The sequence below is a fragment of the Condylura cristata genome, unplaced genomic scaffold (genome assembly GCF_000260355.1).
Source record: "Condylura cristata isolate star-nosed mole 26May11 unplaced genomic scaffold, ConCri1.0 scaffold00001, whole genome shotgun sequence".
Taxonomy (NCBI): Eukaryota; Metazoa; Chordata; class Mammalia; order Eulipotyphla; family Talpidae; genus Condylura; species Condylura cristata.
Window position 1 is genome coordinate 38,106,590 of NW_004567102.1, and position 18,777 is coordinate 38,125,366.

General features: G+C 45.7%; 1 protein-coding gene across 6 annotated transcripts in view; it reads left to right on the top strand.

Moving 5' to 3' along the window:
- The window catches only part of ANKRD6 (ankyrin repeat domain 6), a 159,040-nt gene that overhangs the window by 85,713 nt on the left and 54,550 nt on the right, over positions 1-18,777 (top strand). For 3 of the 6 annotated variants that reach the window (XR_001145154.1, XR_001145156.1, XM_004673693.2), the window contains exons 1-2: positions 2,788-3,173; positions 7,249-7,509. Coding sequence is in view for 1 of the 6 variants with exons in the window: in XM_004673693.2 (XP_004673750.1) it covers positions 7,390-7,509 (120 nt within the window). In the remaining 5 variants the exon portion in view is untranslated. Of the gene's footprint in view, positions 1-2,787; positions 3,174-5,478; positions 5,555-7,248; positions 7,510-18,777 lie in introns of those variants that run through there. The other 3 variants (XR_001145160.1, XR_001145159.1, XR_001145158.1) reach the window with 3 other exon arrangements.

Here is an 18,777-nt window from a genome sequence, read left to right on the forward strand (position 1 = left end):
AAAAAAAAAGATTACAAATGGATCCACCATATGACTCAGAAAGCCCACTCCCACTCCTAAATTCCTACCTAAATAATACAAAAACACTAATTTAAATGGAAACTTGCAACACTATTTATAATAGCTAAACTATGAAAACAACCTAAGTGCCCCAAACAGATGAATGGATCAGGAAGATCTACATACTCATACAACACACACCACATAGTAGACAAATATTGGATGGTATCACATGGAATATAGAGAAACCAAATAAAGGACCAGATAAAAACCAAACGAAGAGGTAAACCTAGACACCAGCTATAGGGCTGAGCCTGGCAGAGTGGTACGGGCAAGAACAAGGTGGGGAGGTGGACAGTGGACAATGGTGGTGGACTACGGGTGTCTTGGTAACAACGCCTGAGGTGGAAGAACCTATACTTCCAATAAGCAATCATGTAAACCAATACTACCTCATTAAAAACGAAAGAAAAACAGGGTTCCTGCCCTTGAGGAGTCCAGTCTAAACTGGAAGATCGACCCTAAATTCACGCCAGCATGAACTGTGAGGGGAGATGTAATTAGTTATCTCAGGCTGCCAGAACAAGATTCCATAGACTGGGTGGCTTACATAGCAGCAGTCTGTCTTCTCACAATTTTAGAAGTCCCGGCTCAAGACTCAGCAGGGCTTGGTTTTGAAGACTTCTTCCTGCCTTGGAGTTGGCTACTCTCTTGCTATTTCCTCTCACGGCCCTTCCTCTGAGCATGTTGGGGGTTAGGGGCTGCGGACTAGGAGAGGGGGAAACTCAACGGTGTCTGTTCTGATATGGTCATTAATCCTATCAGGTCAGGATCCCACCCTAATGACCTCGTTTTACTTTAATTTCTTCCTAAAAGCCCTATTTTAATATGCTTTCACATTGTATTTGTTCGTGCAGCGTGTAGGTTTGGGGTGTGAAGGGACTGACTTAGGGGAACTCTTAGCAGCACAGATGAGGGAATGAGCGTCCCCCATAGGGATGTATGAGACAGGCTCAACAACACTCAGTCTGAATTCTGAGTATGTGTGTTTGGTCATTAGCTTGAAGGTCCTGGTGAAGCAGCAGGTACTGATCATCCCATGTCCAATGGGGAGGTCTCTACCTCACAAGCCTTTGTCATTACATGTCTCGCTCAGCCACGTTTTTTTCCAGTCACGTGCCCTCATGCCTTTGATATTAGATTTACATTTGAGGACAGCTTTTCTTGATGGCAGGCTGCGACATAGCTTTTCTGAATACTATCCAGCTGTCACTCAACACTCATCACAGAAATCTGTGCGCTTCCTGCAAAGGCGGTCAATTCAACAGTCAGAGTCAGAAGGGAACAGTTATTCTACTTGAGATGGCTCCAGAATTAAGCAGAATTTCTCCTGCAGGGACGTGCTGTGGAATGACTCACAGGCTTGCTCTGGTCCTGTGTTTCTGCCCTGACAGCCTGTCTTTTGCAGGTGGGGGTCCCAAGGATTAGGGGGTGGGGACTAGGAGAGAGCCTGTCTCATACATCCCTGTCTCATACATCCCTCATCTGTGCTGCTAAGAGTTCCCACAAGTCAGTTCCCTCACACCCCAAACTTACACGCTGCACGAACAAATACAATGTGAAAGCATATTAAAATAGGGCTTTTAGGAAGAAATTAAAGTAAAATGAGGTCGTTAGGGTGGGGTCCTGACCTGATAGGATTAATGCCCATATTAGAACAGACACCGTTGAGTTTCCCCCTCTCCTAGTTCCCACCCCCTAACCCCCACACTGGCGACACTGGCGGGGTCCCAGGCTCTGAGCAGACAGTGCTGCATTGTCCTCATTGACAGAATTGTGTTGAGGGTCCCGACCTGTGGAGTACCTATTTTCGAAGAAGGAAATGTCCCAGAAGTTTTAAGAAAATTAACCACTCCTCACTTCATACTTTTTGACATTGGGTCCATATTCTCTTCTAGCTTCTGACCTTTGGGTCCTGATTGAGGCTTCCCAAGTCCGAACGATGAGTTTCCTTAAAGTAGGGAGTGAGTTACCTTTACTTCTCTCCTGAACTTCTCTCCTTTGGTGATGATCAGAGTATGCTGGTCATGATCATTTTGGGATTGGCTACTATCATGTGTTAAAAGCTAGCAAATTCACTCTCTAAAATGCACCATCCTAGTTCCTGGATGTTCTGCCTTTGGTATAAATTGCAGCATGGCCAAAGCACGATCTTAATCGATGGCCCTTATGAGCTGCCACTCAGGGATATGTGGGCAAGGCTTTGGGTAGGGAGGATGCTCACAGGGTTTACTTCAATGGGTTGTTTTCTCATCTGCAGGACCAATGGTTCCGACTTTAGAAACAGTCAAGGAAAATGCAGAGATATTGGCTCAAGTGAATACCTCCTTCTTTTCTATGATCACCCTCGTGGAGATGTTGGTTTTCTGTTGCTTCAACAGGTGGTCTGGACATACACCCCCCTGCAGGTTTGGGGGTACTGACAGTGCTGGAAGCAGCCTTGCTTCCTCATTTTGCCCTTTCCCCTTCCCCGCGAAGACGCTTTAGAGAGGACTTGTGAGACAAACTATGGGTTTTCAAGGTAGCGGGAAAGCTGCTCAGCCGCTCTCTCCCATGCTTTTCAGTCTCTGTGCCTGCACTGGCCGAGGAGGGTGCAGGGTCTGTCTCAGCTGTTCCCAGAGGCAGGCGTCCCCCAGTGATCACAGCCGCTGCCCTGCAGACTTGGGCTCTTCCTGTATCCTTCCTCCCTCACAACGCTCACATCCATCTCTTCTCCTTTCATTACTGTCATCTGAGCATCATTCAAAAACATTCTGCCCATCTATGAATTATTCCCAGACTCTTCACTCGGGGCAGTGTTACAAGTCCTCTGCTGGCGGGAGGGAGCAATCCAACAAAATCTGAAGACCCAGGACTTTGAGAAGCTGTGATGAGCAGACTAGGAAGCACAAAACATTGTGAGATGAATGGAACTCAATAATAAGCTTTTAGAGGTGATTTAGCCAGGTCTGGCAGAGGAAGCTAAGAAAAAGACAGCAAGCATTGTAGTGTAAATCACTGCAAACCCACAGGGTGTGCCTGCCCTAGGAAGCTAATGATCTCTTCAGGAACAAACTGACTGCAGTTATCCAGAAAGAGAACATGATGTAGAAGGGGAAGACAGACCCCCAGATGTGAGTATGATCTCTCTTCAACACAGGGTTTGTAGCAATAGGAGCAAAGCCAGTTAATGTAACTGAAGGTTCTCCCTAAACATGGGTGCTGTGGACTGTCCCTGGGTGGTTTGTGCGTAATGTCTGACTAGGATGTTGTTTGCTTGTCTCTTGTAGAATATTTTGCCTGCAAGGAGGCTGAATGTTTTGGAATATTTGTATTACCCAGAGAATTTGCTGTAACCGCCCCCCCCCCCAAAACGGCAGACGCAAATCCCTTAGACCTTTGGCTATAAAGAGGAAACCAATTGCATCACAGACCTAGCAACTCTGACATTTGTGATGCAAGACAATAGAATTGGCAAATTGGAGAGCCATAAAAATAGGGCCGTGGGCTGGGAGGAAAGAGGCAAAGTCCCTTTCTGGTTCAGAATGATCATTGCATATTCATGACTGTGCATTTATTTCATTTCTGCTTAAAGAGTTGGCAGTGTGTTTGCATTTAAGGTTTTCCTCCAGTGACAAAGAAGGATGTGATTGATGGACTCAGGGTAGAAGGAATTCTTCACTGCCAAAAATGGGAAGTGTTTCTGAATGATAGCTAATCTACTTGGAAGAACAGCTCAGATTTAATGAGGGAACGGGGCTGCTACCGGCGAGTACCCAACAGGTTGGCAGTGAAATTTAACTTGTGGATTGCAGACTAATCACTACCCACTGTTTCCTCTCCCCACTCAGTGTTGGGGACCCTCCTCCCTCCTTATCCCTCTCCTGCTACCTGCCTCTGCCTGATCTCATTTGTCAGTTCAGTGGCCTCAGATGAGAGCATCACCTCATTTAGGAAGGATGGTGATCACCGTTCTAGACTGGAGATTAGGATACAAAGATTTGGGACAGTGGTTTTGAGAGAAGGAAGAAGAGAGAAAGCCAAACTGGGTTCATAGTCCTCCCCAAAACTGAAGGTGTGGAAGGAAGAGTTGATCCCTTCCCACCCTTTCCTGCATGGAACTCTCCTGCAGGTGAATGCTGAAGTCCAAGCAGCCAGCCTCTTCTGGATTAAAACTGAGAATGAACTTGACATACCCAAACACACAGGAATAGTGCTAGAAGCAGACTAGGAACTAAGAACCCTGGATTCTGTTCCTGCTCTTGCTAGCAGTTTTCTGTGCCACTCCGGTAGGGGCTGTGTTGTGTGGCTAGCCTCCTCTGCTGGAGGCATCCTGTTCCCCGGGGGTGAGCTGGGCAGTGGAGACAGAGGGGCGGTTGGGAAATGGTCAGCTTTTCATTCTCATGAGGCTGTCACTGAACAGCCAAGAAACAAATGACATTTCTGTTTGATCAACATTTCCTTAAAACTCTAGCGTCTTTTTATCTTAAAAAAAAAAAAAGCAATAGCAATGTGAGTTGGACTTGCAAAGTTAATTATGTAAACAAGACTACCTCAGTAGCATGCAGCCTTGGCAATAAGTCTCAGCTTGGCTTCCACCTCAGCGGCTGAGACGCTGAATTCATTGCATGGGACAGGAGGGCGGGGCGCGGTGGCTGTCAGGGCAGCACAGGCAGGCTGACCTGGGCATCTGTGGCTTGGACAGCTGGACAGCACTGTTTTTCTGGAGCTTGTGACCTTGGCTGGTGAGCTGCATTGGAGCTGCAGCAAGATCTTTTCTATCCCAGAAACTAAGCTGAGCATGAGTAAATGGATATGCATCATTTTAGATATATTTGTGAAGCAGGACACTGTACATGAGACTTTCAAATGGTGGCGAAGGAAAGGTTTGGGGATGGGCAAGAGTCACATAGGTTGGTGCATAGAGATAATAAAGGGCTCAATGAAAAGGAATGTGGTGTGAGAGGGAGGTCATTTATGGCTAATCCTCGGAATTTTCCTGCCATTGGAGCCTGGAGTCCTCTTGCAGTATTGGGACAAACAGCACAGGAGCTCAGTGTAATTAATCTGAAGGGGCCATGTAATACTTCAGTGAAGAGGGACAGTGTAGCTTGTGCTCACAAAAGCAAACTACTTCCAAACACTGAACAGTGTGTAAGCAGAAAGCCCAAGCCACAGTCTGTTGGTGCCACCCTAGGAATTTCCAAAGTCATTTCCAGCTCCCTTTCTCTGTTTTGACTTTCAGCTTACACCTTTCATGGACTCACTCATTCAACACATTTTTCTGACTGGCTCGCACAGGAGGCCTCCGCTTTGGATCATGCCCTGCGCCAGCAGTGTTGTGTAACTGGGGAGCCGGGGAGCAGACCAGTGTGCCTCTGGCATTTGCAAGTTTCCCTTTCCCTCTGTCCTCGCTGTTCCATACCTGCATTTTTTGGCAACAGATGCACCAACGATGAGAACATTTGAAGGTGCACATGTTGGGGGATAAGGATGATCTTTTCAGTACTTTCATGTAAGTGAGTTCAGCATCATTAATCCCCAGCGCAGGCCTGTTGCTGTGTCTGTTACAGCTGAGCTTTAAGTCCGGCCTCCCCGAGTGGGTGGCTGAAATGCCGCGGTGAATGAGAGCGACAGTTGAGTATAGTGCAGACCTTTCCCAGGCTCTCATGGCCTGTTCCTCATTCTTTAGAAATTGAAAGGGGCATTGGGTTTGTCTGGAAACCATGATAAAAAGTGTCTGTAGTAGGCCCTTCCTGGTGGTGCAGCAGGTTAAAGTGCAGCACTGCAAGCCAGCCGCAGCCACTTCAGGGTGAGTTCAGTCCCCAGCCCCAGGTCACCCACATGGCGCGGCAGACCTCTCCTGACCCGCCCGCTGCTCCCCTCAGCAGTGTACTTCGTCCATCTGCCTGTTCTGCTCCCCACTCTATCTCTGGTGAAACCTCTTATCACCCCTGGACCTCTGGCTTGTACCCTGGTTCTGTATGCATAAATAAGTAAATCTTAAAAAAAAAAAAAGATGTCTGTGTCTTCTCAATACTTTTAGAACCAGAATGTGTTATAAGATCTCTTTAGCAAGGTGTCTCTTTAGCATGATGCTTTCTTTCCAGTCATGTATATTGCTGCTTTTGTTAAGTATGTTTTAAGCACAGAGAAGCTCTTACTTCTTTATAGTACCAGGCAGAAGTGAATTAGATTCTTTTTCCATCCAAAGGACCCTTTACTGTGAAATGATTACCAATGGCTTTGGTGTGTTTTAAGGTGGCCCAGCACTACTGGAAGGAACCAGTCTTTAAAACTCTGTTCATTTGCTGAAAAAAAAGAGCTCAAGTTTACCACTGGACAGTACCCTTCAGACCGCTGCTCAGAGGTGGGGCTTGGTGCCACGTAGCTCCCTCCTGTTAAGCGAGGACGGGACCCACAGCCCCTCGCGGCACCACAGGCAGTGCTTGTTGTTCCTAGTGTCCTGTTGTTCTGAGGTGGGTTTTCCCAGCAGTAATTGGAACCTGGAGAATGACCTGGGCCTGCACCCAATCAATGCTCCTTCTGTGACACAAGCTATGCAACCTCTATCAACTGACATATTCCGGATAGAGACAGAAGTGCTTTGAAAAATCAGGGGACAAAGGGTCTCCGACACTTCTGTTCTTTAACTTAGGAAATGACACTTTTTTTTTAATGTTTATTGAGGTAATGTTGGCTTATGGCATTGCATTTGTTTCAGGGGTTATAAGTTCAAGCTTCATGGCATGTTTTCATACCATGCCCACCACCAGCGCCCCAAGAAAATGTACTGTTTATTGTCAGAAAAGGATGAGACAGCTGCAGGGGGCCCACTCATCAGGGTCCACAGTTACCTAGCCACGTGGAGCCATCCAGTAGAGGCCAGAGGTTACCTGCTGAAAGCAGGTCCCAAAACTCGAGGATGTCTAGGGGGTGGTATTTGGCTTCTGCAACCAGGACAGAGACACAGTCTTGGCCATAGTCCTCTGGAGAATGTCCCTGAGCGGGAAGGAAGGAAGGAGGGAGTGAGGAGGGCACAGTCTCCCACTTGCCAGGGATGTTACTGTGCAATAGGTGCCTCCCCCAGGACTCTGTGCACCTCCCTCCCAGCAATGATTAGCAGAAAACCCTAAAATCAGAGTGAAGAGCTGTGTCCTGTCCTGTGTGCAGAGTGGTGCTGATGACAGCTTTGTTTTGTGACCCTAGATCCCGAGGATGGCATGGTGACACAGGCATCTTCCCATGACTGGGAGCATCTTTACCTGCGGGTCCCGGCCCAGGCCAGTGGCATCGTGGCTGAAGGAACTTGTCTACTGCTTTCCCGAAAATCTCTTTCTCTCCTAATTCATGAGCCAGCAGGATGCAGTCGCTGCGCTTTCAGAACGCCTTCTCATAGCTGCATATAAAGGCCAAGCAGAGAATGTGGTTCAGCTCATCAACAAGGGCGCCAAGGTAGCGGTTACCAAGGTAACAAGAAGAAAGAATAAAATGCTTTAGCCATTCCCTGGGAAAAAGCCTACCTCTCAAGCATTGTCCCCGAAACTGTTGTTTGGTTCTTGGCTTTCAAAGAACTGGGTCCTCCCCCCCCACCCCCCCACCCCACCCCAAACCCCCAGTGGATAGAGGTTTGGGAAGAAGGAGGATTAAAAATGCTTTCATTTCTATCTTTCAAATGGAGTAACTTGTAATTAGCATTTGACAGTCTTTAAAATCACAATGTGGCTTTTTCTCACCTACTTCTTTAGCCAAAGTGAACAAGAGATCCTCTGAGAAGCTGGGACACAAAAGCTTCTCCAGTAGAGCACTTGCAGGATAATCGTGTTAGGCCTTGGGGAGGTGAGCCAGCTCATGCTGTGGGGCATTATCCCCTCTGTAGTGAGGGGCTTGAGCCAGATGACCTTCACAGCCTCCTGGGACTGATTTCACCTGGGCCAGTGACAGCATGAGGCGATGGTTGGAGGACACAGCTTACCCATCCCCACAGATAAGCAGAACACACTAGCTTTACAGTAAAGCTGAGAGAAGGCAGGTGCTGCGACAATTAATGGACAAATTTAAATACACTGATAAATGAATACTGATGGCAAACACTGGCGGAGTGTTCTGGATTGCTTCCAATGCTTTACTGTCACTTAGAAGCTGCTCTTTTCATCCCCATTTTAGAGATAAGGAAACTGAGGCATGGAGAGATTTAAGTGATGTACCCAGGGGCTCGCAGCTGCTAAGTGGCAGAAATGCAACCTGTTCCCAGTGAGTCTGACTCCAGGTCACACCGGATAGCAACCTGAGAGGGGCATTTAATTTTCAAATCATAACATCTGTTGAACTCTGTCCTCCTGTACAAAGATTGGTCTGCTCACATTTTCAGTTACTCATAGGTCATCTATATTTCATGCTTCTGATGTGTGCTTTTCCCAAAACTACCAGTTCAGTTTTGACTCTACCTGGTTACCTGGAGATAGCATCAGACATCCCAGGTTCTGGGCTCAATCCCACAGGATTGCCCCCTACTTCAGGTGCTAGTCACAAGGCCAGGCTGTCACATATACTTCTGACTGACTGGCTATACTGCAGATTGGAGGTTTGCCAATTAATTTGTTGGAGTGGTTTATAGAGGTCGGGGAAACATTTTATTCTCCAGATTGCCCATTTATTATAAAAGGACATAACTCGGGAACCACCAGATGGAAGCAAATACACTGGGTAAGGTATGGAAAAGGGGCATGGAGCTCCCAGGCCCCCTCTGAGTATGTCAGTCTCCCAGAATCTCCATGTATTCACCAACCTGGAAGTGTTACAGAGGAACCCTGGGGACCTGGGGTTATGACTCCTCACAGGTGCACTTAAGAACTCAGGATGAGATCCAAAAGCAGACAAGCAGAGAGAAATTTAAAAAGATTTATTTACAAGGGGAGTGTGAAGAAGGAACAGATAGAAGACAAATTTGCCAGTACATCCTAGCAGCAATATCACTTGAACTGAGGCATCAGGTTGCTAGGCAAAGCTGGAAAAGCAAGAGAGTGAGAGCATGCACGGTTCAGTTTTAAGCCCAGCATGGCTGCTTAACTCCGCCCCCAGTTTCCAGGAAGTTCAGGACCTCAGGTTCATGGCATGCTGGGAGTTGGAGTCCAAGGCTTCTGAGAACTGGGGAGTCTGTTCAGGACATCATTCATGACTTGGTGTTTGCGCCTCAATGCTCCTGTAACAGAAGTTCTTAGGTTTTTAATGGAGGTTTTGTTACAAAGACATGATTGATTAAACCATGGGTCATTGGCAACTGATTCAACCTCACTACCCTGGAGGTGAGGGATAGGACTGAAAGTTCCATCCCTCTACTCAGGGTTGGTTTCCTGGCAACCAGCCCTTCCTAAGGGATTTTCTCAAAGTCCCAATTAACATAAACTCAGATGTGGTTGAACCAAGTTTGTTCTGCATCACACACTTCTTTTACCTTCTGGCTGGGGAGCTATTTCAGGAACTGATGGCAAAAGACCAAATAGTAGAACAAAATATACTTCAGTTATTCTTATCTCTTAGGAAATTCCAAAGCTTTTAGATCTATGAGCCAGAAATGGGGGGGTAACCAGGTATATATTTCTCTTTATAAATCACAATAACACAATGTTGGCTTCTATAAAAATAGAAAATCTTGGGCTACTCAGAGGTTACCACTCATTGACCTAGCAGTACTCATTGTACTGAACTGAGGGGTGGAAGAATCCTTACCTCAGGCCTTGACCAGTCTTGGGCAGTCACAACTGGAGAAAGTGCATGAACTCTGGAGTTACAGTCCATGCTCACTCAACCTTTGCTGTATTTGCTAATTGTGCATGTTGCTTTTCTTCTCTGGGAAAGGGGGATAATAATGCCAGTCTTTTAAATTGTTAAAGCACTTATCTTGTAGTCTGGAGTTTTCTTTTTTAATAGACTTTATCATCTGCTTTTTTCAAGCAGTTTCTTTCTTTTCTTTCTTTCTTTTTTTTTTTTTAAGATTTGCTTATTTATGCATACAGAACTGGGATACAGGCCAGAAGCATATGTGGGGGGAGGGTAGTGAAAAGGATTCATCAAAGACAGAATGGCAGAATGGGGAGCAGAACAGGCAGATATATTGAAAGATACTGCTGAGGGAAACAGCAAAGGGTCAGCCTATGTGGGTCAGCTCCCTGGCCAGGGATCTAGCTGTGGTGGCTGTGGATAGCTTCATAGTGCTGTACTTTTGTTACAGGGCAGGGAGAGAGACGGGCACCACTGACCACCCAAACCTGCCTGCTCTAAATAGTTTCTGCCATCCACTGCATCAAGATAAAACATGTAAGACTTTAATGAAAAGTGACTTTAATACAGTGAATATACAATATGGAAGACAAGGAATATAATTTCTAAATCAAACACCTGAAGTTACCCATCCCCTTGTGGGCAAAAGTCAACCCACAAGGGATTGGTCCAAAGCAAGGCCTGAAAGCTGCCACAAGACTAAAGCACCTTCTGGCCAGGACCCATAGAAAAGGGTCAGATATGGCCAGACAAATCAAAGTCAATATAAACACTGCCACAGTCAACCTCCCCATGGGTGTCACCTACACCTGTTTCCCCCAGTCCAGGGCCAAGAAATAACCACTGTTTCTTCACATGTCTCCCTTTGCTCCCTGTGATTTCCTCAGGACTCCTTCTGGCTCTCCATTCTGCTTCCTCCTTCAGATTCCTTCTTTTCTCTCCTTTACTCTGCTAAGCTCCACTCTTCTTCTGGGTGGGGCAGGGAACCTGGAACTAACCCTTTTCCTGGGGACTACCCTGTTACACTTTAACCAGCTGTGCCATCACGGAGGGCCAATGTTCTGTTGTCTTTGAGCGGTGTTGCTGTTGAGAAACCCACCTTGTAGATTCTTCTTTGCAACTGCCTCCCCAAAGTCCTGTTGCACCTCCCCTCCCCTGGAAGTCCTGTCCAGTCAGAACTGGGCTCAGGATCCAAGACCACCATGAAGACCACCCAGCAAATGGCAGTCTGTGTGGCTCATTGGGTCCTATTTGCTGATTGTGCACATCTGGGAACTCTGATAGCCTTTCTGCTCCATTCACACTTTGTTCCACATTTTTTGGCTAAAAAATGATCATCCACCTAAATGTAGAAACTACAACTTCTAGAAGAAAACAGGACAAAATCTTTTGTTCTAACTCAATTGCTAATTTTATGTTTTGCCTTGGCTACAATACCCTGCTATTTGGTCAAACATTATTCTTGGTGTTTTGATCAAGGTATTTTTAGATGAGATTAACATTTAAGTCAGTGAACTTTTTCCCCCTCAACACCATTTCTTTCCGTTGATGTATCAGTGAATCCTGAGCAGGCAGGCTACCCTCCACAGTGTGGCTAGCCCTCATCCAGACCTTGAGAAAAAAAAAACTGAGGAATAGAGGATTTTGCTCTCAGACTGCCTTTGGCCTCCAGCTTAAACATCAGTTCTTCCATGACTCCAGCATGCCAGCCTACCCCACAGTTCAGGCTTGACAGCCTCCACAGTTTACATAAGCCAATTTGTAAATCTAAGCCCCAAGCCCCACTACCATGTCTGAATAAACAAATTGAGGAATGCTATTCAGCAATGAAAAGCAACAAGGTTCTAATGAAGGACATGAATGAGTCTCATGAGGATATGAAGTTAGGCATGAGGCCATGAGGAACATGATGCCCTTTATATGACATTCTAGGGGAAGTCAAATTCTAGGAACATAAAATGGATGAGTGGTTACTGAGAGTAGGGTTTGGTGGAAAGGGATACACTGAAAAGAAGCAGGAGAAATTTTTGGAGGGTGTTGAAAGTCTTTTATATTATACTTTTGGTGTTGCTTAAACGATTGTATACACTTTTACAGATACACCAAATGAAATACTTTAAATGGGTGAATTTTATTAAATGCAAATTATATTTCTAGAAACTTGATTAAAACATAGTTGTGCTAAATATAATAATTGTTATAGATAAGGAAATAAACTTAAGAAGGTGCAATAACTTTGCTTTGGTTATTTACAGGTTGTTTGTAGCTTTGGGGGAATTTTCTCATCATGTTGTCTCTCCATACTAGCCAATCACCATGCTCCATTTAATACAAAGTAAACCTGGGCTTTTCTAGTGTCCTAGGGATTAAGTCTCAGAGCTATTACCACTATGGCCTGAGTTTGATCCCTGGCCAGGGAGGTGACCCACATAGCGCAGCAGACTTCTTCTGACCCGCCTGCTGCTCCCCTCAGCAGTGTACTTCATCAGTCAGCCTGTTCTGCTCCCCACTCTGTCTCTGGTGGAAACTTCCTCTCCCCTATACAACTCTGGCTTACACCCAGTTCTAGACACACACACACACACACACACACACACACACACACACACACATCGCACACACATGGAACAAAACAATAATAATATAAACTAAAACTTTAAAAAGAGAAATACAAAGGGCTTGATTATAGTAAAGTAGCTATACTTTACTATACAGTTTCCCCAACACAGTTCTTGAAAGTGTTTGCAGAAGTCAAGAACATACTTGGCTAGTAGATGTCTTCTGGCAGCCACTCCCAAGAGAAGCTGATCAATGATGTGCATTCATAGCCCCAAGAAATGTAGCTAGAACAGGCTCTGCATGAAGCATCTCTCCAGCTGCTATTGCCTGTACTTCTTGCTCTTAAACCTGTTTCCTGTGCTTTGGGCAAAACTCTTAAGTTATTAGGGGCAGGAGAGACCTGCTTCCAGGGCAGGGGGAGTAGAGGAAACCAAGGGTCTTTTTCGTTGTTGATTTGCCTTGATTTGATTCAGTATGTATGTGTGTTAATATTAGAACTTACTGGATTATGTGGATGTGGCTCATGTCTGCCAGTTTGGAGGTCAATAGTCCTTTTCTGAAAGCTGTGGTTCTCAAGAGTGGGTAGTAGGAGACACAGACACTTACAAGGTTATTGTTGAGGTAAAGCTGTTCACTTCAGAGAATGTGTTATATACTTTTTCTAAAAGATTCTAGCCACTTCTTCAAAATGGCATAAAGTTTTTAATTAAAAATATTTGAATAGTGCCCTCCTTGGTGGCACAACAGGTTTAAGCCCAGCACTGCAAGTTAGCCACAGCTGCTTCCGTATGAGTTGGATCCCGGGGCCCTGGAGGTGACCCACATGGCGCGGCAGACCTCCCCTGACCTGCCCGCTGCTCCCCTCAGCAGTGTACTTCATCCATCCGCCTGTTCTTCTCCCGACTCTGTCTCTGGTGAATCCTCTTGCCGCCCCTGCACTTCTGGCCTGTACTCCAGTTTTGTATGCATAAAAAATCTTTTTTAAAAAATTAAATTAAAATTGTATCACACTAATGACCCAACTTTAAAGAATAGTGCCTACTAAAATAAATCCTGATGGATTTAAGCTACATTGAGCCACATAGATTGTTGTACAAACACAAAACAATCATGGAGTATTTCTTTTTCCCTAGGAAATTTGTGTGAAGTTTGTTTTCATGCATTTATAGCATGAAATATTTGGTGAGTTAATTTATATGTTAGTCATCACCTACTAGTAAGTACTTTCTATATCATAACGATAGGTTATTTTCATAGAAGCAAAAGGTGGTGTTTTTTTGTGCAGCAAAGACAGACAGAATTGATGAGGTGTAGAAATAACAATAGATGTTGAAATTATATCACATGGTTTTATGCAGATGGTACAAAATGTTGACAAGTCTTTCTCTCACTAACATCCCAAGCATTCAGTATTCCCTCCCTGAAGGCAACCTGCACTACCTGTTCCTTGCAATTTCTTCCTGAGATCCTTCTTACATGTGGGTGAAAGAGAGCTCTCTATGCATTTTTTATACAAATTGGTTCACTTTGCTTTATTCAGTTCCATATAGACATGTCTTCTCCCTGTGATGGCCAGCCCAATTATGTTCATCAACTAACCTTGTCCTGAGGTCCTTGGACAGTGTGGTTTTCTCCGAGCAACATGTTTTTGTCCCTAGCTAACTCAGGGCACATGTGCCCTTGTAATTTTCCTTGTAACTTTGTCTGCTGAGCAGAATGCTCTGCTTAGAGGTTGTGAGGTTGTGCCGTTGTGCTCACCAGCAGTCCACCTGGAGGGCTGCCCTGACGCACAGGGCTCTCCTTCCCAGGGCTCCCTCTCCCTCTGCTCCTGGCCCCTCACCTTCTGAACTCATCCCATGTTTCTTTTTTCTTTATTTATTTTTAAGATGTCTTTATTTATGCGTACAGAACTGGGGTACAGGCCAGAGGTGCAGGGGCGGTGAGAGGATTCACCAGAGACAGAGTGGGGAGCAGAACAGGCAGGTGGACGAAGTACACTGCTGAGGGGAGCAGCGGGCGGGTCAGGAGAGGTTTGCCGCGCCATGTGGGTCATCTCCAGGCCCGAGATGCACTAAAGTGGTTGCAGCTTGCTTGCAGTGCTGCACCCTAACCTGTTGTGCCACCAAGTTGGGCTCTCACCCTGTTTTTCTAGTATTCTCTTCAGGAGCTTTCTGCTGTGGCTAATTTGACCTCTCTTTGACTGTTTCTCTCCACTTTAGCATAGGCACCATAGAATTTTCTCTCTTTCATCTCTTCTAGGTTGTCTGGAGGACCAGCTGCCTGTGACTTAGGGAGAATAGCAGTGATGGGGGCTGGGGGGAGAGGGCGCGTAGAGGCTCCCCTTCTCTCCTCTCCTTCCTCACCTTCCACAGGGAGCTGGAAGACAGGACGCCCTCCAAGGCAGCCTGGGTCTTTTCATCTTCCACCTGGTAGCCCAGTGGGCAGTTCAGGCAGCTGCCGGCCCCTCATTCTGCCCTGAGCCAGTGGCTCCCCACTCTGTGGGCTCCCAGGGTATACAGTTACACATCACATCAAACAGAAAGTCTGCTCTTTGTTCTCCAGTAGCTCAGAGCTTCACCTTGTGGGAAGGAAATCTCAACCAAGAAAACATAGGCCTTTGTAGCTTATGCCCAGAATTCATCAAGAAAACTTGACATACACTAGGTATTCTGAGCAACATTTATTAAAAGGAGTGTTAGATTTTAATTAATGAGAGAACCAGGAAGATATTACATTTGTTTCAAAGGAGAGTTCAAAGAATCACAAATAAGTTGATCATCAGGAAAATGGAAATAAATTTGCTTATTAGGTGTAAAACTAGCCAGGGTAGCCAGAATATCTGCTCATGGGCAGCATTTACTGGCATCTTCCTCAGGGTCCTACAACTTGTAGAACTGTAAACTTGCTCAAAGATAGTGAGGCTCACCAGGAGGTGACCTGGAATTTCATTGTGTGTGGAATTGGATATCCGGCTCCCGCTTGCTTGCTTTACATGTGCTCGCTCTCCCACTTTGATTTCATTTTAAAATTACTGATTTTTCCATTGTATGGTGACCTGTACACGTGCATAAATACAGATAGCTCAGAATTTGCCGTGTTAGCCACACCCAGGTGTACAACTCAGGCACCCGGTCCCTTCACACTGAGCGGAGCTCAGCACTGCCGTCTCCAGAACACTTCTCACCTTCCTGAACAGAAACTCTGCACCTTTTCTGTACCTACTCACACCTTCCAGCCCACTTAGTGTCTCGATGAATTTGTTGCCCACTGAAAATTTTTTCCCAAGTCGTCTTTATCCACAGTGGAGGTTGAGAATCAGCACATTTGCCAGCTCTGTCACCCCGACCAAGTTACCAGCCATGTAAGCCTTGGTTTCCTGTCTGTAAAATTGATATGACAGCTACTGCAGGGTTTTGTTGGGCAGATTAAATGGGGTAATCCATGCAGAGTGCTTAGAAGATTGAACTCAGGCTGTAGAAAGAGCTCACTATATCATAATTGCCATTTGGACACCCAGGCGCTTATAGTTTTCTTGTTGAGTCCATTGCCCTCAGCAGCACCAAGTTCCTTTAGGTCAGCGGCTGTCAGTATTGATACCATGGAGAGCCTTAAACTTCCAAGGCCCAGGTTCCACATCCCCAGCTTCTTCCTTTGTTTGGGTGTGGCTTGGCTTGGGTTTTTGTTCAGAGCTCCAGGTGACTGTGATGAACAATGGGGTGTGGAGATGCCCCTAAGGGATGCTCTTCAGAGGAGAGGGGTGTCCCTCAGAGACTGAGCGGAACAATACAAGAACTGGTTTTGTGGGTAGGACGTGAGCCCCTGCCTGCACCTGTGGGGGAGAACTGCTATAATTGAGAACAAACCTCAGAACTTTAGAGATGGACCCTCAAAGCTGGCTCTTGAGTCAGAGTCTCTTGAGGCTATTGGAACACTGGAGTGGGCCCTGAGTTTTCAGCTACTCTTCCCCCATCGTCCTCCCTGGGGGAGTCCCTGGGAGTCATACCCTGCTGCCAGGATCTCTTCTTTTTCCTTCTAGCCTTGTTTATGGTGGGGTTCATGGCTGGAGGCCAACAACCACAGCCACCTTTCCCCAACTCTGGGCAAGCTGCTCATGTGTCGCCCAGAGGCACATCCAGCACCCGGTTGGGTGTCCAGTCAGCAGGTCGCCCACATTCCCATCCTCATCCACAAGTCTGTGCGGTTTTCGCTGTTGCCTCAGCAGTCTGCACTTAAAATTGAAGCCTCAAATTACACGGCTGAATATCTTATAACCCAGATTAATGTGCCAGAGAACACCCCCCCCAAAGTCATATATTTAACAGGTTCTAACCTGGTTCTAGAAGAGATAGTTAAATCCCAAGGTACAGCTGGGAGTAGGCACTTAGAAATCCTCCCTACGTGCTTATATAGTTCCTGGACAAAATGCCTTGGAGGGTCACTGATTTCTAGGCTAGAAGCCGGCCTGCCCTACAACTTTCTCTGGTCTACATTCTCGGGGGTGTCATGCAATGAAGCCAAAGAGGAGAGCATTGTAGAAACAGCTGAGTTGTCCACTGAGGCTTCTGCTCAGGCACCCTTGCAGACAGGCTGGTGGTGAATTCGGTGTCTCTTACTCGTTTTTTTCACTCTCTTAAGCTATAATGACTTTGGTTCCAGAAAACCCATTAAGTTAAGAACTTGTTTGGAGACTGAAAAGTCTCTTTCAGCAGGCTGTCAGTTTGTTTCCCGTGAGAACTCAGGGTCCAAGATGGATATGTGAGTAGGGGGTGGCTGCCTGGTCTTGCTGCCTGTGTTTCCATCAAAGCAAGTAAAGTACCAGGAATTATACACTGCGAGGAATTATATACCGTGAGCAAGTGAGATTTTCACCAAGTCTGCGAGGCTGTTCAGCATCAGTGTAATCCCCATATCAACAGATGTCTTGATCAACTTGAACTGCTATAACAATACCACAGACTGAGTGGTTTAAATAACAAGCATTTACTTCTCACAGTCCTGGAGGCTGGGAAGTCCAAGATCAAGGAATGGTCACATTCAGCTCCTGGTGAGAACCGTCTCCTGGGCCTTCAGACAGCTGCTTTTTGTGCTCTTGCAGGACTGGGAGCTTGGTCCCTCTTCCTATTCTTATAAGGCCTAGTCCCTTCCTGAGGGGCCCAACCCACCTTCATAACCTCATCTAACCCCAGGTAACTTCCAAAAGCCCTCCAAAGATGATGGGGAGGGTGTGATGGGGGGGTTAAAGCTTTAGCATATGAATGGTTGCTACCAACATTTCCTCCAAATAACAAGCTAACCAAGGGGAATTATATTATCCAACAGAAGCAGAAAAAGCATTTGATGAAATCCATCACCTTTGGTAAAAACTCTCAGCACACTGGGAATCGAGGATTACTTCCTCAACATCTACAAAAAACAAAAACCCAAACTATAGTGAATATCATATTTAAAGGTGAAAGATTAACATTTCCCTCTAAGTTAAGGAACAAGGCAAAGATGTCCATTCTCGTTGCACTTTTTTCAGTATGGTTCAAGCCATTACAGAAGGCAAAAAGAAGGGAAAGTCGTACAGTTTGGAAAAGAAGAAAGTTACTCCCTTTTTGAAGATGATGTGATTGTCTACCCCCAAAATTCCTAAAACCAATAAGAGTCCAACAAACTTGCAGGATATAAGATCACACACAGAAGTAAATCACATTGCTACATACTATAAACATATGGAAATTAAAGATGCCTTATCCATGTCACGCCAAGGGAAATGTGTAAGTTGTGTATATGTTAACAAAACCTGAAAAATTACAAAGTGGTGAGAGGGCTATTGGATCTCTTGATTGTATCATTATCAAATCTCTGATCTAGACAGTTTCTCAAGATGTTGTTATTGTGAGAAACTGGCTGGAAGGTGCGTGAGAGCTCTCTGTATAAATCTTAAAACTGTATAAATCTATAGTTTTCTAAAAAGAAAAGGTTTAATTTTTAAAAACTACAAAAGGAAGGGAGAAACAACAAACAGCAATGAATGAAAGTTATTTGTGTTTAAAAGCCATAGTTTACAACCTCTGCCTCAAGGGGGGCCTGGGTGCACCCCATCTTAGTCTTGGGCTTGTACAGCTTTAGAACCTCTGTGCCTCCCTTCACCCCAGTCAGTGAAGTGCCACCCTCTAGGCCTGAATCCCCTGGTCTTTGATTCCCACTGCTGGTCCCTGAGTTCTAGTGACTTCTTGTATTGAAACAGTACTCTCAGCTGCCCTGCCTGGACTGTTTTGCTTGCTAAGCAGGAGCAGTGTTTGTTCTATGAAAACTGCTAAGTGTGGGGTGGCCACTGAGCTAGCAGGGGCAGTAGACTTCTTCGTATCATTATTTGAATTCTCAGTACTTAGCCTGGCACTCAGTGAATGTCAA